Raw genomic sequence first — 23,852 nt, forward strand, 5'->3', positions numbered from 1 at the left:
GCCCCTGTTGATCTTGTCCATCGTGTGTTCACGGTTCCTAGTCCTCAGTTAACCAGCTTATTTAAAAGTGGAAGTTACTCTGAATCTCTGAAGGGCCCTGTAGCCAGCGTTTGGTTGAAACCCAAAACAGCTAAAGGGTGTTTGGTTTTCTTTTGGCCTCCCTTCCGGGGCTGCAAGAAGAAACCTCGGAGTGGAGAAAGGGTCAGATAACCACAGACATCCCATTGGCTCTTTTTCCCTGAAGCCCGGGTGTCAGTAATTCTTCCTCTGACATGTAATATGTCTCCTCTTATTCCATCCTGCTATAGGAATTTCAACTCTTGGGATATTGCCGATTTATTTTCAGGAGGGGTGGCCTCACTGCCCAGAGGGTTTTACAGTCAGCTGAGTAACCTGCCCTGGCCTCTAAGGGAAGCCGGGATTTCTTAGCTGCCCTCCTGCCAGTCAGACCTTAGCTCTTCCCCCTGGCTTCTCCACTGCTTTCCCTCCCCTCATTCTCGTCACGTCACCCTTCTCAGTAAGCTGATTTCTAGAAGATAAATCATGAGGGAATTACAGAAAATGAAGAGAAGTTAAAAGTACCTGGTCTTAATCCACTTTACCCAAGTTTATTCAAAGATCTGGCCTTTGCCGAGGTAATTTTTTTTTTCTTATACTTCTCTGGCTACTTGAGAACATAATTTATTACTATTATCATTATTTTCTAATTAATATTAGACATTATCTGACCATGGGTTTCCTAGCCCTGTGGTCTGTCTTTACATATAGTATTTTATCTGGTCACAGCAGTGACCCTAAAAGTGTGCAGAGATTATTGGCTCTCTTATACAAACGAGAGACCTGAGATTCCAAGAAATTGAACCGTTTGCTTGAGACCATGTTTCTGAAAGGGAGGCAGAGCCTGTTCAAACTCACTTTTCCTAAAGGCTCTTGGTTTCCTTATTTCCTACTCTCTTCCCACCTTCCTTATCGCCAAATCATGAGGGTGACATGGGGCATCGTCACTCTTCCAAGGTTAATGCAAATGTTAACACACTGTGGACTTAAGACTGGCTAGGGGTTGAATAATCATTTTTGTTAAGAAGAGGAAAATGGGGTGCAGTGATATTGTGATTTGCCTAAGGGTACCCAACTGTGTTTAAGGACTTTCTGTGAGTATGGCCTCGTGCCTTCTTCCTTCAGTGTATTTGCACACAGCATCGTTCTTCTTTTACTCTGGACTCAACCCTTTCAGGGGAAGTTGTTGTTTTTGTTTTTGCCAGAGTTCATGGTTTTATTAAGTCAAACCTATCAATATTTTTAAGCCCTGATTGTGTGTCCTAGTTGCTGGGAAGATGGTGGTGAGCAAGACATCATGGCTCCTGTTGCTATGGAGCTTGTTGACTAGTTGGGGGAAGCAAACAAATAGACAAATAATTCCATAAAATGGGGTTGGGCTTCCCTGGTGGCGCAGTGTTTGAGAGTCCACCTGCCGATGCAGGGCACGCAGGTTCGTGCCCCGGTCCGGGAAGATCCCACATGCCGCAGAGCGGCTGGGCCCGTGAGCCATGGCCGCTGAGCCTGTGCTCCGCAACGGGAGAGGCCACAGCAGTGAGAGGCCCGTGTACCGCAAAAAAAACCCCAAAAAACAAAAAACTGGGGTAATATGATAGAGACAAATAGGACCCGGTGGTTAGGGGAGAATAGGGGAGAATTTTCTGAGGAGATAACTTTTGAGCTGACTTAGGCATGAGAGCCTCGTGAGGGGAGAAGACCAGGCAAAAGCAACAGGTCCTAAGGCAAAGCTTGGTGTGTGGGAGGAACAAAGATGAGATACTTCCCTTGTAGCTGAAGTATCCTTAGGCCTTAAGGTCAGGGAGGTAAGGCAGGAGCCAGGTGGTTTGGGGCCTGATAAAACCACTAAAGAGTTAGCATTATTTTCTAAGTGCAGTTGAAAGCTTTTAAGCAGGGGTGTGACATGGTTGATAGACACTTAGGGAAAAAAAAAAAAAATCTGTGTTATCTGAAGATTATTTTTGTTTCTTTGTTGTTGTTATTTTTTGTTTGTTGTTTTGTCATTTGTGTTATCTGAAGACTGGATTGCAGGGGAACAAGAGGAAAATCAGGGAAATCAGTAAGGAGGCTTTTTCCATAGGCAAGAGATTATGGTAATTTAGATCTGGGTGGTGATAATAAATGTGGAAGATAGGGTAGAATTAGATTCATGATATCCTGTATCCTGGAGAAAAAAATAAATCAGATTTTGACCATTTCAAGTTTGAGGGGCCTCGCTGATTTCCAAGTCCAGATGTGAAGGAGGAAGGTGAATCTGTATGTCTGCAACTCAGGAGGGATCCGTCAGTTCCGGGTGAGTTTGGGTGCGGATGGCATTGAAAGCCCCGCGGTATCTTAGAGAGAAGTGAGAAGATTTCAATCTTAAATGGAACCAGAGGATATAAAATGGAGAATCTCATACATGGGTCCTCAGGAAAATGAAACTTAAGGACCAAGGGACTGGTCAGGCATTTATAGAAAATCGAAACTGATCCCTTGACTAATGAACATCCTGCAAGTGTCTCTTCTCCTCCTCAAGCCAATGAACTTGCTGCTTGGACTCTAATTGCATTCCCTCCTCTTTGTGATCCTTGCCCATAAATCCAGCCCACCCTAAAGCCTCAGAGGACTCACTTGTAGCTTGCCGCAGTTGGCGTGTCCAGAATTGCAATTCTTGGGACTTCCCTGGCAGTCCAGTGGTTAAGATTACACGCTTCCAACGCAGGGGGTGCAGGGTCGATCCCTGGTTGGGGAACTAAGATCCCACATGCCGAGCGGTGCCCCCCCCCCCAAAAAAAAAGGTCATATCAGAAATGCAGTTCTTCTGCTATTCCTGCATAAACTCAACTTCTGGTAATTCAAGTTTGCCTCAGTTTTCCTCTTTACTTAGGTTAACGAAGTGTAGCTTTAGAGTAGGCAGAAGACCTAGGACCAGGCTTTGGTGGTGTGTGACATTTAAAGCTCTAGTGAAAGGGAAGAAGCCAGAAACAGTGAAGTGGGAGGAAATTGGTGTCCTAGTAGCCAAGGAAAACTGTTTCGGAGGGGAGTGCCCCTTTGTTCAAGTTGCTTCTGAGGAACTGAGTAAGAATAGGACAGAAAAGTGATTGGATTTGGCAAGACAAGCTTGGACCTCACCTTGACCAACCATTTCCTTGGAGTGGTAGGGACAGGAGTCTGCTGGAGGCTTAGCAGAGGGGAGAGTTTAACTGTAAGGGGAGCATGTCAGCTGAAGAATGGTGTGTTTATGGTGGGAAGTGCTTCCGCCAGTGGTTGAGGAGAGAGGGTAAAACTTCAGGAATTGAGACTTAGCACCATCAAGAGGGATGGCATCTAAAACACAGCCTATGGTAGGTGTGTTTATTTAGAAGTATTCAGAAAACATTCATTCAGAAAAGGCAGTCAGTTGGTACAAGGATGATAGTCTTTGCAGGGGCAATTTAGGAGCTGAGTAGGTAATTTAAAATGGAAAAATTATGATATTAGAGAATAAGAATAAGAAGATCTGCAAGATCTGGTCCCTGTGAACTCTCAGCACTGGCCCAACCAGGCTGCCTTTGGGGACACGATCTCACACTGAGGAGAAGTGACTGGGAGTGGAATAAAAATTGCAGGGCACTGACACAGAGACAGAAGGAGGAGAAGGTCCAGACCAAAGTGGGGGAGGAGAACGAGCCTGGAAATCGCAGGAGGCAAGGCTCATATCAAAACGAGCATCAGGCAGTATCAGGCAAGGTCAAATCCCACACATGGTTATTATTAGAAAAAAGAGGATGAAGAGCCGAGTAACACCTCTGTGGACAATGACAGCACATCAGTAACCTACTATTTCAAAACAAGCTGAAAGGTACTAAGAAAATGATGCCAGTCATGAAAGACTAACATAGATCAGAATTTTAAAACCCCAGAGGGAGACGGCTTAAAGATGGAGGAAGAGTAAGACGCGGAGATCTCCTTCCTCCTCACAGAGACATCAGAAATACATCTACACGTGGAACTGCTCCTATAGAACACCCACCGAACGCTGGCAGAAGACCTCAGACCTCCCAAAAGGCAAGAAACTCCCCACGGACCTGGGCAGGGCAAAAGAAAAAAGAATAAACAGAGACAAAGAATAGGAACGGGACCTGTACCTCTGGGAGGGAGCCGTGAAGGAGGAAAGGTTCCCACACACTAGAAGCCCCTTCGCGGGCCGAGACTGCGGGTGGCAGGGGTGGGGCGGGAAGCTTCGGAGCCGTGGAGGAGAGCGCAGCCACAGGGTGCGGAGGGCAAAGCGGAGAGATTCCCGCACAGAGGATCGGCGCCGACCAGCACTCACCAGCCCGAGAGGCTCGTCTGCTCACCCGCCGGGGCGGGCGGGGCCGGGAGCTGAGGCTCGGGCTTCAGTCGGATCCCAGAGAAAGGTCTGGAGTTGGCAGAGTGAAGACAGCTTGAAGGGGTTAGTGCACCGCGGCTGGCCGGGAGGGAATCCGGTTGAAGTCTGGAGCTGCCGAAGAGGCAAGAGACCTTCTCTTCCCTCTTTGCTTCCTGGGCACGAGGAGAGGGGATTAAGCGCGCCACTTAAAGGAGCCCCAGAAACGGGCGCAGAGCTGCCGAAGAGACAGGAGACTTTTTCTTGCCTCTTTGCTTCCTCAGGCGCGAGGAGAGGGGATTAAGAGCACCGCGTAAAGGAGATCCAGAAACGGGCGCGAGCCGCGGCTGTCGGCACGGACAGTAGAGACGGGTGTGGGACGCTAGGGTTGCTGCTGCCGCCACCAAGAGGCCTGTGTGTGAGCACAGGTCACTCTCCACACCGGCTCTCCCGGGAGCCCGTGTGGCCCGCCACTGCTGGGGTCCCGGGATCCAGGCACAGCTTCCCCGGGAGAACACGCGGCGCGCCTCTGGCCGGTGCAGTGTCACGTCGGCCTCTGCCGCCGCGGACTCGCCCCGCACCCGTGCCACTCCCTCCCCCGAGCCTGAGTGAGCTGGAGCCCCCGAATCAACTGCTTCTTTAACCCCGTCCTGTCTGAGCGAAGGGCAGACACCTTCGGACGACCTACACACAGAGGCGGGGCCAAGTCCAAAGCTGAACCCCAGGAGCTGTGCGAACAAAGAGGAGAGGGGGAGGTCTCTCCCAGCAGCCTTAGAAGCGGTGGATTAAAGCTCCACAATCAACTTGAAGTGCCCTGCATCTGTGGAAAACCTGAATAGACAACGAATCATCCGAAGTTGAGGAGGTGGACTTTGGGAGCAAGATATACTATTATTTTCCCTTTTTTTTCTTTTTATGAGTGTGTATGTGTGTGCTGCTGTGTGAGATTTTGTCTGTACAGCTTTGCTTTCACCATTTGTCCTAGGGTTAGACCAACACGTTTTTCTGTTTTTTTTTTAATAGAAATTTTTCTTCTTAATAATTATTTTTTATTTTAATAACTGTACTTTATCCTACTTTATTTTGTCTTCTCCCTTTCTTTCTTCCTTTCTTTCTTTCCTCCTTCCCTCCTTCCTTCCTCCCTTTCTTCCTCTCCTCCTTCCTTCCTTCCTTTCTTGCTTTCTTCCTTCCTTCATATCTTCCTTCCTTCCTTCCTCCCTTCCTTTTTTCCTTCCTCCCTTCCTTTCTTCCTTTCTTCCCTCCCTCCCTCCTTCCTTCCTTCTTTCCTTCCTTCCTTTTCTTTCCTTTCTATTTTTTCTCCCTTTTATTTTGAGCCGTGTGGATTAAAGGCTCTTGGCAACCCAGCCAGGCACCCGGGCTGTGTCTCTGAGGTGGGAGAACCAACCTCAGGACACTGGTCCACAAGAGACCTCCCAGCTCCACGCAATATCAAACGGCAAAAATCTCCCAGAGATCTCCATCTCAACACCAAGACCCAGCTTCACTCAAGGACCAGCAACAAAAAGTGCTGGACACCCTATCCCCAACAGAGAGCAAGACAGGTCTACAGCCCCATCCGTTAGCAGAGAGGCTGCCTAAAATCATAATAAGGTAACCAACATCCCCAAACACACCACCAGACGTGGACCTGCCAACCAGAAAGACAAGATCCAGCCTCATCCACCAGAACAGTGGCACTAGTCCCCCCAACCAGGAAATCTACTCAACCCACTGAACCAACCTTAGCCACTGGGGACAGCCACCAAAAACAACGGGAACTACATACCTGCAGCCTGCAAAAAGGAGACCCCAAACACAGTAAGATAAGCGAAATGAGAAGACAGAAAAACACACAGCAGATGAAGGAGCAAGATAAAAACACACCAGACCTAATAAATGAGGAAATAGGCAGTCTACCTGAAAAAGAATTCACAATAATGATAGTAAAGATGATTCAAAATCTTGGAAATAGAATAGACAAATTGCAAGAAACAGTTAACAAGGACCTAGAAGAAATAAAGAGGAAGCAAGCAACAATGAGCAACACAATAAATGAAATGAAAAATACTCTAGATGGGATCAATAGCAGAATAACTGAGGCAGAAGGATGGAGAAGTGACCTGGAAGATAGAATAGTGGAAATAACTACTGCAGAGCAGAATAAAGAAAAAAGAATGAAAAGAACTGAGGACAGTCTCAGAGACCTCTGGGACAACATTAAACGCACCAACATTCGAATTATAGGGGTCCCAGAAGAAGAAGAGAAAAAGGAAGGGACTGAGAAAATATTTGAAGAGATTATAGTTGAAAACTTCCCTAATATGGGAAAGGAAATAGTCAACCAAGTCCAGGAAGCACAGAGAGTCCCATACAGGATAAACCCAAGGAGAAACACGCAAAGACACATAATAATCAAACTATCAAAAATTAAATACAAAGAAAACATATTAAAAGCAGCAAGGGAAAAACAACAAATAACACACAAGGGAATCCCCATAAGGTTAACAGCTGATCTTTTAGCAGAAACTCTACAAGCCAGAAGTGAGTGGCAGGACATATTTAAAGTGATGAAGGAAAAAACCTACAACCAAGATTACTCTACCCAGCAAGGATCTCATTCAGATTTGATGGAGAACTTAAAACCTTTACAGACAAGCAAAAGCTGAGAGAGTTCAGCACCACCAAACCAGCTTTACAACAAATGCTAAAGGAACTTCTCTAGGCAAGAAACACAAGAGAAGGAAAAGACCTACAAGAACAACCCGAAACAATTAAGTGAATGGTAACAGGAACATACATATCAATAATTACCTTAAATGTAAATGGATTAAATGCTCCCACCAAAAGACACAGACTGGCTGAATGGATACAAAAACAAGACCCATATATATGCTGTCTGCAAGAGACCCACTTCAAACCTAGGCACACATACAGACTGAAAGTAAGGGGATGGAAAAAGATATTCCATGCAAATGGAAATCAGAATAAAGCTGGAGTAGCAATTCTCATATCAGACAAAATAGACTTTAAAATAAAAACTATTGCAAGAGACAAAGAAGGACACTACATAATGATCAAGGGATTGATCCATGAAGAAGATATAACAATTGTAAATATTTATGCACCCAACATAGGAGCACCTCAATATGTAAGGCAAATACTGACAGCCTTCAAAGGGGAAATCGACAGTAACACAATCACAGTAGGGGACTTTAACACCCCACTTTCACCAATGGACAGATCATCCAAATGAAAAGAAATAAGGAAACACAAGGTTTAAATGATACATTAAATAAGATGGACTTAATTGATATTTATAGGACATTCCATCCAAAAACAACAGAATACACATTTTTCTCAAGTGCTCATGCAACATTCTCCAGGATCGATCATATACTGGGTCACAAATCTAGCCTTGGCAAATTTAAGAAAATTGAAATCGTATCAAGTATCTTTTCCAACCACAACGCTATGAAACTAGATATCAATTACAGGAAAAGATCTGTAAAAAATACAAACACATGGAGGCTAAACAATACACTACTTAATAACGAAGTGATCACTGAAGAAATCAAAGAGGAAATCAAAAAATACTTAGAGACAAATGACAATGGAGACACGACCACCCAAAACCTATGGGATACAGCAAAAGCAGTTCTAAGAGGGAAGTTTATAGCAATACAGTCATACCTTAAGAAACAGGAAACATCTCGAATAAACAACCTAACTTTGCACTTAAAGCAATTAGAGAAAGAAGAACAAAAAACCCCCAAATTTAGCGGAAGGAAAGAAATCATAAAGATCAGATCAGAAATAAATGAAGAAGAAATGAAGGAAATGATAGCAAAGATCAATAAAACTAAAAGCTGGCTCTTTGAGAAGATAAATAAAATTGAAAAACCATTATCCAGACTCATTAAGAATAAAAGGGAGAAGACTCAAATCAATAGAATTAGAAATGAAAAAGGGGATGTAACAACTGACACTGCAGAAATACAAAAGATTATTAGAGATCACTACAAGCAGTTGTATGCCAATAAAATGGACAACCTGGAAGAAATGGACAAATTCTTAGAAATGCACAAGCTGCCGAGACTGAGCCAGGAAGAAACAGAAAATATGAACAGACCAATCACAAGCACTGAAATTGAAACTGTGATTAAAAATCTTCCAACAAACAAAAGCCCAGGACCAGATGCCTTCACAGGCGAATTCTATCAAACATTTAGAGAAGAGCTAACACCTATCCTTCTCAAACTCTTCCAAAAGATAGCAGAGGGAGGAACACTCCCAGACTCATTCTATGAGGCCACCATCACCCTGATACCAAAACCAGACAAAGACGTCACAAAGAAAGAACACTACAGGCCAATATCACTGATGAACATAGATGCAAAAATCCTCAACAAAATATTAGCAAACAGAATCCAATAGCATATTAAAAGGATCATACACCATGATCAAGTGGGGTTTATTCCAGGAATGCAAGGATTCTTCAATATACGCAAATCAATCAACGTGATACACCATATCAACAAACTGAAGGAGAAAAACCATACGATCATCTCAATAGATGCAGAGAAAGCTTTTGACAAAATTCAACACTCATTTATGATAAAAACCCTGCTGAAAGTAGGCATACAGGGAAATTTCCTCAACATAATAAAAGCCATATATGACAAACCCACAGCCAGCATCGTTCTCATTGGTGAATAACTGAAACCATTTCCACTAAGATCAGGAACAAGACAAGGTTGCCCACTCTCACCACTCTTATTCAACATAGTTTTGGAAGTTCTAGCCACAGCAATCAGAGAAGAAAAAGAAATAAAAGGAATCCAAATAGGAAAAGAAGAAGTAAAGCTGTCAGTGTTTGTAGATGACATGATACTATATACATAGAGAATCCTAAGGATGCTACCAGAAAACTACTAGAGCTAATCAATGAATTTGGTAAAGTTGCAGGATGCAAAATTAGTGCACAGAAATCTCTGGCATTCCTATACACTAATGATGAAAACTCTGAGAGTGAAATTAAGAAAACACTCCCATTTACCATTGCAACAAAAAGAATAAAATATCTAGGAATAAACCTACCTAAGTAGACAAAAGACTTGTATGCAGAAAACTATAAGACACTGATGAAAGAAATTAAACATGATACAAATAGGTGGAGAAATATATCATATTCTTGGATTAGAAGAATCAACATTGTGAAAATGACTCTACTACCCAAAGCAATCTACAGATTCAGTGCTATCCCTATCAAATTACCACTGGCATTTTTTACAGAAATAGAACAAAAAATTTCACAATTTGTATGGAAACACAAAAGAGCCCGAATAGCCAAAGTAATCTTGAGAACGAAAAATGGAGCTGGAGGAATCAGGCTCCCTGACTTCAGACTATACTACAAGGCTACAGTAATCAAGACAGTATGGTACTGGCACAAAAACAGATATATAGATCAATGGAACAGGATAGAAAGCCCAGAGATAAACCCACACACATATGGTCACCTTATCTTTGATAAAGGAGGGAAGGATATACAGTGGAGAAAAGACAGCCTCTTCAATAAGTGGTGCTGGGAAAACTGGACAGCTACATGTAAAAGTATGAAATTAGAACACTCCCTAACACCACACACAAAAATAAACTCAAAATGGATTAAAGACCTAAATGTAAGGCCAGACACTATCAAACTCTTAGAGGAAAACATAGGCAGAACACTCTATGACATAAATCACAGCAAGATCCTTTTTGACCCATCTCCTAGAGAAATGGAAATAAAAACAAAAATAAACAAATGGGACCTAATGAAACTTAAAAGCTTTTGCACAGCAAAGGATACCATAAACAAGACCAAAAGGCAATCCTCAGAATGGGAGAAAATATTTGCAAATGAAGCAACTGACAAAGGATTAATCTCCAAAATTTATAAGCAACTCATGCAGCTTAATAACAAAATAACAACCCAATCCAAAAATGGGCAGAAGAACTAAATAGACATTTCTCCAAAGAAGATATACAGATTGCTAACAAACACATGAAAGAATGTTCAACATCATTAATCATTAGAGAAATGCAAATCAAAACTACAATGAGATATCATCTCACACCGGTCAGATTGGCCATCATCAAAAACTTTAGAAACAATAAATGCTGGAGAGGGTGTGGAGAAAAGGGAACCCTCTTGCACTGTTGGTGGGAATGTAAATTGATACAGCCACTATGGAGAACAGTATGGAGGTTCCTTAAAAAACTAAAAATAGAACTATCATACAACCCAGCAATCCCACTACTGGGTATATACCCTGAGAAAACCATAATTCAAAAAGAGTCATGTACCAAAATGTTCATTGCAGTTCTATTTACGATAGCCAGGACATGGAAGCAACCTAAGTGTCCATCAATAGATGAATGGATAAAGAAGAAGTGGCACATATATACAATGGAATATTACTCAGCCATAAAAAGAAATGAAACTGAGTTATTTGTAATGAGGTGGATAGACCTGGAGTCTGTCATACAGAGTGAAGTAAGTCAGAAGGAGAAAAACAAATACCGTATGCTAACACATATATATGGACTCTAAGAAAAAAAAATGTCATGAAGAGATTAGTGGTAGGATGGGAATAAAACACAGACCTACTAGAGCATGGACTTGAGGATATGGGGAGGGGGACGGGTAAGCTGTGACAAAGTGAGAGAGTGGCAGGGACATACATACACTACCAAATGTAAATTAGATAGCTAGTGGGAAGCTGACCCATAGCACAGGGAGATCACCTCTGTGCTTTGTGACCACCTAGAGGGGTGGGATAGGGAGGGTGGGAGAGAGGGTGATGCAGAGGGAAGAGATATGGGAACATATGTATATGTATAACTGATTCACTTTGTTGTAAAGGAAAAACTAACACACTATTGTAAAACAGTTATACTCCAATAAAGATGTTTTAAAAAATAAATAAATAAAACCCCAGAAATCAGGTGACCACTCAGGGGAGAATGAGACATTTAAAAAAAAAAAAAAAGTCATTTCAGAAATGAAGAATGAGCCAGAAGCAACACAAGAGAGACTGTCTGAAAGGAAATAGAAGGTAAAAAGACGAAGATTTCAAACATTAAAAGGATATGAAAAAAGAGATACAAAGAATCTGAGAAAAAGTGGCAAATGTTGAACGCAAAGAAAATTGAGTAGGTTAGTTGGGGTCTCTGAGGAAGAAAACCAAAGCAAGGGAACAGAACAAATGGCAAAAACTAGTTCAAGACAGCTTTCTTGACATAAAAGGTTTGAAGCTAAATTTGAACGAATATATATATAGTATGTGCCCGAGAAGATCGACCTGGAAAGATCAACACTAAGATACATTCTAGTACGACAAAAAATCATTTGGGGCCAAAGAAAAAGAAAACACATGGCTCATGAGGAAGAAAATAGAATATCTTCAGACTTTTCCGCAGCAGTGCTTCAGGCCGGAAGGAAATGGATTGACATATTTAGGATTCTCAAGGAAAGAATCAGCCAAGAATTTTGTGTCCAGAAAAACCACACCGACCAATTTTCCAACTCTCCGGACACTAACTTTATATCTTATAATTAAATTCAATTCTGATGCCAACTCTGGTAGTTAGCATCAGATTCCACAGGTTTAAGGGTTCGGTCTCACAAGACTGCCCTCACTTCAGACTTGAGTCACAAGTAATGGGCCACAGGGTACCCATGCTCTGTCTGACTTGACTGCAAAATCAGAGGCTCCCACAAACTCTTCTCCCCTTTTCTATAATTTGCTAGAACAGCTCACCAAACTTAGGGAAACATTTACTTACATTCGCTGGTTTGTTATAAAGCATATTATAAAGGATACAGGTGAACAGGCAGATGGAGAGGTGCATAGTGTAAGGTCCGGACAGGTCCTGAGTGCAGGAGCTTCTGTCCCCGTGGAGTTGGGGAGCGCCACCCTCCCAGCACGTGGATTTGTTCACCAGCCTAGAAGCTCTCCAAACCTTGGCATGTAGGAGTTGTTATGGAAGTTTCATTATGCAGGCATAATGGATTAAATCGGGAGCATCTGATAAGCTCAGTCTCCATCCCCTCTGCCTTCCCCTCAGCTCTGTGTGGAGGTGGGAGTTGGGTGAGGCTGAGAGTTCCAACCTTCTAATCATGCCGTGATCTTTCCCGTGACCAGCTCCCATCCTGCAGCTATTTAGGGGTCCCCAGCCATCAGTCACCGCATCAAACACACAAAGATACTCTTACCCCTCTAGAGATTCCAAGGATCCTAAAAGCTCTGTGTCAGGAACCAGGGACTGAGACCAAATGTTTTGGCAAAAGATGTTCCCATCAGTCAGGAAATTAAAAGGGTTTTAGGAGCTCTGCCAGGAATCAAGACCTGGGGACAAAGACCAGATATATATTTCTTCTTATATCACCATATCACAAGTTAGGATAGAGGAACTAAAAGAATAGAAACATCTATATTAGTTTCTATTGTTTCTTCATTTTTTGGTTAGAATACTTCTATAAAGAGAAACTTTCTCATCAAATATTTGATTACTCTGAGGTTCAGTATATAAAAGAAAGGCAGGATAAATGTTTATTTTGTGCCTTTATGTACTAGTTTTCAAAATAAATAGATTGCCTATGGTGACCTATTAGGATAAAAAAAAATTGTGAATTTATGAATTGATTTCTCTTTGGTGGCTTTCAGTCCACTGCAGTTATTATTCTTATTGATCCTCAACTTTGGCCAGGAGATCCTTCTTTAAGTTGGGTCTTGAGCCCTTGTGATATGATCCTTGACAATTTTTACTACTCTTCAAGATGATTAATCTGAATTCATATTTTAAATGGAACTATATTACAACTGGAAAGGGATTTTCTTCTCCATGCAGTCCTGGATTAATTTTCATTGAATGTTGAAATGTGGTTCCATGTGAATTTTGTTGGGATTTTTCCCTTCATAGGCATGGGAGGTATCGCCAGCATGCCATCACTGACCGCTGTTGCTCCAGTGCCAATGGGTTCCATTCCCGTCGTCGGAATGTCTCCCCCGCTAGTATCCTCTGTTCCTGCGGCAGGAGTGCCTCCTCTGGCTAACGGGACGCCCCCTGTCATACAGCCTCTGCCTGCATTCGCTCATCCTGGTACGTGACCTGCTGAAGCCACAGGCTGAACTTTTACCTGTATTTTACTCTTCATTCTCGTTAAGTTTTCTGTCTTCACGTTCTGATTATATTTAAATGGTATTTTATTCCAGAAGAAATCATCTTCAGTTTTTCTTTTTTTTTCATTTAATGTCTCATTTTGGGGATGAGCTAGGCTAGAGAGAGGGAAAGGAGAATGAAATTATGAAGCTTTGGGTGCCATTGTGCCCAGAGGTGAACTCAACAGCTAAAACCAAGAGCGTAATTTCCTTTAAAGGGCTTGATGGGAGCAGCTCAAGTTTGAACAGTATTTGAACACTTTTTATTTCCATGTATCAGTTACTACTTCAGCTGCCATGAATTGCTAATAAATAAGCCAATCCCTTAAGAGTAGAATTATGTGGGAGGAAAAAAAAGAACATTGCCTTTCTTTTTTGTGAGGAGGTGGAGTGAATCAGGCATAGAGGCGGAAGGAAGTCTATTGAATGGCTAAATATATTAAGGTTATAGTATTACATGCTTGCTTAATTGAGACTTTATTCAAAGTCTTTTTCCCTTTAGTTAAAGAAAAGCACAGCGTAGATGTAGATGGTCTTAGTCTAACAAATCAGAATGGATTCATATCAATATGGAAAGTTTTTTTTGTTTTTTAAGTACTCCGGATATGTCTGAATAAATTCGTAACTGACAGTGTGGGTTTGAGCCTTATGTATGAATCTGCCTAGGCCCCTGCATTTATTACATCTGTCAGGATGTGTCTCTAAGTTAGAGCCACAGAATCCAAATTGACCTCTTGTTTTTAAGATGTTCTTTTCACATGTAGTTTATCTTTCATAGGAGACCATGACTGCAGGTTTGATGGCAGCTGAGAAAATGCTTGTAATTATTTTTCCAGTAGTAGCAGTGAATCCACGCACTGTGTCTTGTTTTCTTTTGCGGCAAATGTTGCAAGACAGTAGGCAAGTTTGAAGGGAATGTTGGTTAAGGCTCAAAGTTTTTTCCTGACACACAGCTAACCAGCCTGAATGAGACTCAGACACAAAAGCTGGGTGGCCCTTCCTGGCATCATGTGTCATCTGGCCAAGACAAGTCTGTGACTTCTTGGCTCTTACATCTGGAACTAATACTTCAGCTCCTTCAGTGCAGTTAAGAATATGCCAGCTATCTATTTAAGCTGTTACTTCTTTAACTATTGGAACAGATCCTATAAAATATGATACTAAGTATTTAAGGAAGAGTCACATTTTACGTATGTAAACATTACTACCTAGTAAGGTGATTTTCTGAAGGAACTAGTAAAACACTTTTGGCTAGAGGGCAGGAAGCAAGGAGGGAATAACTTTTTGAGTCTGGAAAGGTAAGAAGGGAGGAATAATTTCTGCCTCAGATTTAATGACTATGCATTTTAATTTTTATAAATAGGGAAATGTTTCTTACTTATGTAAAATTAAAATTATTCAACATTTTTCTTTTTTTTTTTGGCAGCCACATTGCCAAAGAGTTCTTCCTTTAGTAGATCTGGTCCAGGGTCACAGTTAAACACTAAATTACAGAAGGCACAATCATTTGACGTGGCTAGGTAAGTTTGCTTGTTTTTTTAAATGGGTGGTTCGGTTAAGCCATTATCTGATTGACTCATACATTTGAAAGTGAATTAGCTCTGTGTTCTTTATTTGTCTTGTTTTAGTTTGCAGAATGCTAATAATTTTCTTAATTCTGGATAATGTTACTAGGTTTTATTATTTATTTGTTGTAGACATGACAGAATCAAGAACACTAGTTTTCTTTGAAAGCTTTGCATGTTGATTTTTTTTTAAAGAGGATGATAAATAGGTAGTAGTAAACGTTTAAAAAAACTAGAACTCTAGGTATGAGGGAAAAAAGCACACTAACTGTTTTGTGTCAGTCATTTAAAAATTTATGTATAAAAAATACTATATGAAGATTAGAGCCAAAACTGGCTCTAATTTTATCTCAGAGAATCTTATGGAGTCTGTATGGATTGTTAGTAAAACTTCAGATCAGGTTTTATGAAATGAGTTATTCAGGTTATGGGACAGTTGTTATTAAATCAAATATGTGGCTCAATTTGGGGTACAGCTTACATGACCTATTTGCTTCTGTTCTGGCCAATCTTGGTTCATATTATCTTTCATATTTTTATTTTACCCATTTTTTTCCCCTTGCATACTGCTGTACTAAAATAAAAAATTAAGCCTCTTGATAAGCTGTCTCAAAGCTTTCCAAATGAAAAGGAGATGTAAATGAAGATGATTCCATCTTTTCTTGTTTCAGTCCTCTTTCGGAATCTTTCCTAAGTGAATTGAGTCATTTTCCCTCTTTAAAGAAAAGAGCATGTTGGATATAATTCAATAATTCATTGCCTTAAAAAAATAATATAAAGAAAATCCATAAACTGGAAAACACTGTGCCAAATGCTTTATGCACATTAACTCATTTAATGCTCATAAGATGACTATGATTTTCTGTGTTATAGATGAGGAGGAGGCTCAGAGACAGTTAGTGACTTGCGCAGGACAACTTAACTCCTAAGTGATAGGGCTGATTTGAACTGAGATCTTTCTGATTTTAAGGCAGATGTTCTTAAAATTTGCCCTAAAAACTTCGGTTCATTGTGGTATACAGGTATTTGTGTTCCATTTATTTAAGGTTTTACTCCTAGGATGCAGGAATATTTATTGAGTATCTGCTTTGACTCATTAATCCCATTTAACCCGCACAACCACCTGTAGGGTAGTAATTGGCTCAGAATTGTGAATGAAGAAACACCCAGAGAGGTTATATTTCTCATTTCTCATTTCTCATCCATCCTTTACAGCTTACTAAACAGCAGAGCTGAGATTTAAATTGAGATCATCTAACACTAAATTCCATGTTTTCTATTCTTTCTCCCATATCACGCTGAACTTTGCGTTTTCTCTGACTTTCCACAAGTGATTTTGAAATCTGTCTTAAAATTGACTTGTGACATTAAAATGAACAAACAGCCAGTATTAGCAACATTAATGTTATTAAAATGTTGGGTCTGCTTGCCCATGTGCAGTAAAGCCAATCTACTGACACCAGGTTGTAAGGCGCCAGGCAAGGAGTCCGAAGCAGCTAGTGCTCAAAAAACCTGACCTCCCCAATGGGTTTTAGGGGAGCAATTTTAAAGGTAAGTTGAGGGAAGGGAGTCGCAGGATGTGTGATCAGCTGTGCTCCATTCTCTGATTGGTTTATGGTGAGGTAACAGGGCAGTGCCACAGGGGTTAATGTTATCAATCCTTAGGCTCCAGCTTCCCTTTGGTGGAGTTTTAAGCATCTGTAAAACAACTCAGGATGTGCATCAGATACTGTTATCTAGGTACTTCAGGGAGGAACTAAAGATTCTGTGACTGCCATATGGCTGACTGTTTACATTGTTACCAGTTCTCCTGGCCCAGTTGCTGCTTTTGTCACTACAGGTTCATGTACTTTCAGTCATTAATTCTTGAGCCAGGCTTTTGTGACTCGGGAGGCCTGGGAGACTACAGCTTTTCTACAAACAAGAGATAGGCTGAGAAAAAAAATAGAGGCAGGCAGAGAATGTGAGAGGAGGGGTCTGTCCGCAAAAGGCACCATAGAGTCCTGCTCGGTTATAAAAACACTGGGTTTTTTTGGGTAGTTACCTTTCAGTAATTTAAGTTTCTAGCAAGTTTTTATAATGTGGCATCTAACTTTTTGGTTAATGCATTTTTAGGCCTATTTAAATTCTCAGGAATTTGGCAGAAAACTATGATTGGATAAGTGTAATCTTGAACACCTTTGGTGTAATACCCTACATTCCTGGGGTGCAGGAGAGATATAATTAGCTTCTTGACAAATAGGCAAGAGTTGGAATCTGCAAAATATTGGTTTAAAATGAGAGAGTTGTTGCAGAAGTATGCACAGCAGATTAGAACTTGGTAAATGTTTTTATTAAGAAGTTTATAAAAATTGAAAAGATAAATTTTTATAGGTACTTTTCAAGTGTTTGGGAGCTGTTTCTGTGCTTTGAGAAATGTACATAGTAAGTATCAGTGCATAGGTAACATACATAAATGATGATTAAAAGGTCCAGTTCATGATTAAAATTCCACTGTAATCTGTGAGAAATAGATATTTTTGTTGAAATGAAAGGAAATTGCAAATGGGGCATTATTTGTAATCTGTCCTGGAAGTGGAATGCCATTTTTACTGCCAGCTCAGCCATCGTATTTAAATTGCCCAATTGAAACATCTGGCTCTCAACAAGCCATGGGTACCAACCAGCATGGTACTGTGTGGGAACTAATCTGAGGAGCTGATCACCAAGGAGGTCTACACCCAAACTGGATGCCAGCAAGGGGTTTGCTGAGGTCAGCTGCACATTGGCAAGGAAAGGTCAGCGCTGGATTGCAGTCAGAAGCAGAGCTCCTTCCCATACAGCACTGCTGATTTGCCAACCGCCCTGGGAATGTTCTTTTCTCTCTGGGAAACTCCATTTGGGGCATTTAAATTCTCAGAATGAAATAACTTCCTTTCATTAAGAAATACGTTCTGTATTTTGGTGTAAAGAAAGTTAAACATTTTAAAGAATTAATACCTTTAATAGCAGTTATTTGTTTTCTATCAGCATTGCTTTTTAAACCTAAAGAGGACTGTTCTAGAAGTTTAGAGAAGCCTGGTCATTACTTTATCACCCCAGTTCCGAGGAGATTTTCCATTCTTTTGTAGAACCTTTATATTAGTAAATTGTCCATATAACTTGAACCAGCCACTTGGTCTGTCGTGTTTACCCTTGATTTGGAAAAAATAATGAGCTTATCTGTTTGGAGAGAAAGGTTTATAACCTTAAAAAATGGAAAAAATCATTATAGAAAATTCAGAAATAGTGATTAGGAAGTGAATAAAATGTTAAATCTAGTTTTCTAGAGAAGTTCTTAGTTTACTGTTTTTAGAGAATTTAAATGTGCTCTTCCTTACTGTTCATCCTTTTTTCCTCTCCTTCCTCTCTTTGCCCCACAGCGTTCCTCCCGCAGCTGAATGGGCTGTTCCTCAGCCATCCAGACTGAAATACAGACAGTTATTCAACAGTCATGACAAAACCATGAGTGGACACCTAACAGGTATTTACAAATAAGAATTAATTTAGTGAAACATGATCTTTCTTCTAAATGCAAATTGTTTCTAGATGTTGGGCTGAAGATTTTCTAGATGTCTTCCTCTATTTACTGTACTTCTTTCTAAACAGGGTTTTCATTGTTCCTCTTACCTCCAGTTCTCATCTACTGATAAGGCCATAGTTATTTTATTCTCCAGTGCCTCAGGCTTTTGCTTCTTGGTAAATAGAACCTAGACCAAGGATCCCCCAGCACCCCAAATGCCACTGTTGTGCAAATCAATGCACTTGCAAAGAAACACTGCTGTGGACAAAGCCTGGTTCACATTCTGAAGTTCAACTTAGTAGATGAACTTGAAACTGTCTACTCAACAATCAGTGTTTATGGCAGGACACAGGGTGAAAGTTAGTAAATGGTTGGGGAGTTTAGAACCTAGCTTTGCCACTAACCAGCTGGAGTTCACTTTACGTATTTGGATCTTATTTCTTCATGTACAAAAGGCCAGAGTTAAGGTATATGGTCTCTATGGATTTAAAAAAAGATTGTTGTCTACATTAGAAGGATTCAAAGGATTTTATGATACTATCCAGAAACCTTTCTAATAAGGGGTTAAACACTTAAAATTGTTAGAGAGTTATAAAGAAAAGCATAATTTTAATAAAGGAAAATAGAGATCTCCGATACAAACATTAAGTGTAAAAGGGGGGAAAATGTAACTGCTCTTTAACAAATATGAAAGGAGGGGAGAATGGGGTCAGTTTCCTGCGGTGGAGAAGCAGTGATATTCAGCAGAAAACATTTTAAATTTCTGATTCTTACTATCTTTTTTTTTTTTTTCTATCACTTACAATTGCAATTTTTACTTCCAAAAGAAAAATTCATCCTTGTTTAAAAATGTCAGGATTAGGTGAGACTTCGAAGGGTTCTGGTCTAACCTTTGAACCCTATCCCAGTAAAGAATCTCAGCAGTCATTTCAAATAAGCATATATTTGTATCTGAAATGGTAAATTATAAGTATGCACAAATTCTCTGTATGCCTTTCTCACTCTGCTAAAGCAGTAGCTGTCACTTTTATACGTAGCATGAAAAACCAGGCCAGCTTATATAGGCAACTGAAGGGATATTCAAAGGTAGAGTTTTAAGAATTGTTTAACATGATTTGACACCAGTGTGTCATACAGACCCAGACCTGCATTGTCAGTGGATCTGAAAACATTTTTCAAAGCACTGTTGGTGTTTGCTGGGAGTTACTTAAAATAGTATTCAGATGCGATGTTGATGCCGAAATTCTCTTTTCTTGGTAGGATGTGTTTTATGACCGAAGTATAGTATCAGGTAGAAGGTATATGATGCAGGAACTTAAATATTTAGAACTTTTAATATCTAAGGCAGAAAATAAAATTTGAAATATACTGGATGGATGAGCAGATTTTTGCTACTGTTTAGCTGTATACTTATTACTATTTTGTCCTGGAAAGAATTTAAGGTGGGAATTTCATTTTCAAATCTTTGTATAGTCATGTCAAATAGAAAGAATAATTTATTACAGTACATTTTAAAATAGGAGTAAATAAAAGACATTTAATTTGTTTTCCCTTTGTGAGAAATCAATATAAGGTGTGTTTTAGGCTGAATAACACTGTTGGTGGAAGCAGAGCAGGTTTGTTGAGATGAAATACAGATTATTTTCATGATCACAACTGTGAAAATAATTGTGTGAATCCTCAGCCCCCAAAGCAGTTACTCAATTCAGTTTAAGAATTGAGTAAGATTAAGAAGAATATCAAGAAAGTTGAGAATAGTTCCCAGAATGGAAAGAGGCACAAGTGAAATATTTAGCAATGGCACAGTTTACCCCACTGATTACCTGGGTTGATTTCACTGATACACCTGGTTAGGCGGGCACCCCCTTGTTCCTTTCCAACCTGATGTATATGCTACTGCACGCACTTAAAAGAGACACTCTTATAAAAGAGAGAAGTCCTTCTTAATCTAAGTTATATAAATTATTATCTCTTTGCATTCTGAAACAGTGCATGTTATTTGGTTATTCATATGCTAATCACAGAATGCTAAAAGTCTTAGTCATTGTTTGAAGTAAAGCATTAACTTCATTTTATTGTCTCTTCTTCCCATTCAAGCTTCCCTACTCAAACATAACTACCCACTGTAGGCTTTGGGAACTTGAGATTTGTGTTTATTCCCTTAATGTTTCCTTATAAGCCAGTCTGCCTTTCATGAATGTAGGCTTCTACAGAATAGTTCTGTATACTCAGAGCTTGATTTTTATGTTGTCCTGTTACTATCTTTGCTGTTGCTGATCTAATTTAATGTTTCACAACCTTGTCTTAGGACTTAGAGTCAAGTATTAGAAATTGCAAAAGACGGTTGGGATATTTTAGTGCAGGGGTCAACAGACTTCTTCTATAAACAGCAAAATAATGTTTTCAGATTCACTGACAATGCAGATCTGGGTCTGTATGACACACTGGTGTCAAACCATGTTAAACAGTACTTAAAACTCTACCTTTAAATATTCCTTCAGTGCCCATATAAGCTGGCCTGGTTTTCCATGCTATGTATAAAAGTGACAGCTACTGCTTTAGCAGAGTGAGCGAGGCATACAGGCAATTTGTGTATACTTATAATTTGCCCTTTCAGATACAAAAACATTTTAGACTTGCAGTCATACACTATCACTGCTCTTCAACTTTGCCATTGCGGTATGAAAGCAGACGTGTATCATGCTTAAATGAATGGGCATGGCTATGTTTTTTTGTTTGTTTGGGGGTTTTTTTTGCGGTACGCGGGCCTCTCACTGTTGTGGCCTCTCCCGTTGCGGAGCACAGGCTCAGCGGCCATGGCTCACGGGCCCAGCCGCTCCGCGGCACGTGGGATCTTCCCGGACCGGGACACGAACCCGTGTCCCCTGCATTGGCAGGCGGACTCTTAACCGCTGCGCCACCAGAGAAGCCATAGCTATGTTTCAATAAAACTTTATTCACAAAAACAGATGGAGGGCTGGCTATGGCCTATAGACTGTGGTTTGCCAATCCCTGTTCTAGATCATTTTCCTCATTTCAGAGATAAAAGAACTTCCTAAAAGTAGTTTTGTTAATGTCACATGTCATTAAGGACTGGAAGAGTCAGGACTGGAATCCTTATGTCCTGATATCCAGGTCAGGTCCAGGGCTAGTTCTTTTTTTTTTTTTTAAGGGTTTATCTGAACCAGGTCTTTCTCTCTTTTTTGTTTTTTTAAAAAATTTTTATTATTTATTTTATTTTTGGCTGTGTTGGGTCTTTGTTGCTGCGCGTGGGCTCCCTCTAGTTGCGGCGAGCGGGGGCTACTCTTCGTTGCGGTGCTCGGGCTTCTCATTGTGGTGGCTTCTCTTGCTGCAGAGCCCAGGCTCTAGGTGCATGGGCTTCAGTAGTTGTGGCACACGGGCTCAGTAGTTGTGGCTCGCGGGCTCTATAGAGTGCAGGCCCAGTAGTTGTGGCACACGGGCTTAGTTGCTGTGCGGCACGTGGGATCTTCCCGGACCAGGGCTCGAACACATGTCCCCCGCACTGGCAGGCGGGTTAGTAACCACTGCGCCACCAGGAAAGTCCCCAGGGCTAGTTCTTTCCATGTATTATTACACTTTTTATTGAGTAGATGAAATATGAACTTTCTTTTATATAGTTCTGAAGTGGGCAGAATTGTTACGAGTATAAATTAAAGCATTCACTAAACTTTTGCTAACTCTACTTTAATTTTGCCAACATTCTAAAGACAATGTTAGAGACTAAATAAAATGATCAGTGAACTTTTCTCATTCCAGTATACCACAGAACGAGCAAAATTACACAGTTGCTACCACTTTCCATTCCTTGGTCTTCCTGTCATCCTGGGACCACACCTTGGGAGTCAGTGATGGACACAAGACATTTGTCTCTCTCCTCCTAACACTAGTTTATTTAAACATTCAAATTCTCCCATTGTAGCCCTTCTGGTATCTAAGGCTAGTTTCATAACCAAAACTGAAGATATATACAAATATTTTAAGAAGTGAGAGCTGATTTGGAGAAGAGTTGAAATTCCAGGAATTCTTCTTTATCACTAACCTAGGAAATAGCTGTGATATTGGCCATTTATACAACCTTGAGCAAGTTTTTTTTGTTGAGTTTTGTTTTAGAGTCTGTATAATGAAATGAGTAGAAAAGTTCTCTCTAAGGTCCCTTCCTCTAAGATTTTCTGAATCTTATCTGAATTTGATAGTCATCATGGTGGAGGAAGCAGGTGGTGGCCAAGATGCTGAATTGAGAGAGAATAAGTTTCAGCTTTGTAAATAAAAACCTGATACGAATAGAGATGGTAACCTGGACAAGAGGGCAGGTTCTATTTGGAAACTCTAATCCTTTACATACTCATTCCTCATTAAACATCTATTTAACAAAAATTTATTGACTGTGCGCCAGGTGCTTTGTGTTTCTTGCCTTTTTCATTGGGGCTTAATTTCCTTTTTAAAAAGCCCCTCGGGTAATAGCAAATATTGTTTAAAGCACTGATTGCATGAGATTGCATAGTACCTATGTGCAGAGCACTGATCAGTGAAGATTTGCTGGTTCATCTTCATATTTTTTTTCCTGGTTTTTGTTTAGGTCCCCAAGCCAGAACTATTCTTATGCAGTCAAGTTTACCACAGGCTCAGCTGGCTTCAATATGGTAAGGAATGAAAAAGTGTCTTGGTTTGTATAAAGTGGAAACTGTATTTCTTAAATTGATGTGGCTCTTGGGTCTTTAGATTAATACCGTTATTTCTAAGGAGGAATATATGGAGTAGGCTTAATTTTCCAATGAGTTGTCATGATTACCCCTCTTACTTTCCCCGCTTTTGATTTTGAAAAATACAAAAGCAGAGGAATCAATGTAATGAATTCTCAAGAACTCATAATACAGCCGAAATAAGTCTCAACTCATGACTTGTCCTGGTTCTCCCCTCCTCCTTTCAATTATCTTAAGCCAAATCTCAGTCATTATATCATTTCCATCTGCAAATATTTCAGCTTGTATCTCCAAAAGACATAGGGATGTTTTTCCCCACATGACTGCAATCCCAAAAATCCGCTTAAAACTGTTAATAGTAATTCTTAGCATTAAGTTAATCAGATGGTGTTTAAATTCCTTAGATTGTCTCATAATTTTTTTTATAGTTGATTTGTT

The 23,852-nt window shown here is 40.4% G+C and overlaps 1 protein-coding gene across 6 annotated transcripts in view; it reads left to right on the top strand.

The window, feature by feature from the left end:
* The window catches only part of ITSN1 (intersectin 1), a 227,602-nt gene that overhangs the window by 72,632 nt on the left and 131,118 nt on the right, over positions 1–23,852 (top strand). For all 6 annotated transcript variants that reach the window (XM_059064443.2, XM_067035034.1, XM_059064441.2 and 3 more), the window contains exons 6-9: positions 13,349–13,528; positions 15,014–15,107; positions 18,554–18,654; positions 23,291–23,354. In XM_059064443.2, the coding sequence (XP_058920426.1) occupies positions 13,349–13,528; positions 15,014–15,107; positions 18,554–18,654; positions 23,291–23,354 (439 nt within the window). The remainder of the gene's footprint in view (positions 1–13,348; positions 13,529–15,013; positions 15,108–18,553; positions 18,655–23,290; positions 23,355–23,852) is intronic.

The sequence above is a fragment of the Kogia breviceps genome, chromosome 5 (assembly GCF_026419965.1).
Source record: "Kogia breviceps isolate mKogBre1 chromosome 5, mKogBre1 haplotype 1, whole genome shotgun sequence".
Taxonomy (NCBI): Eukaryota; Metazoa; Chordata; class Mammalia; order Artiodactyla; family Physeteridae; genus Kogia; species Kogia breviceps.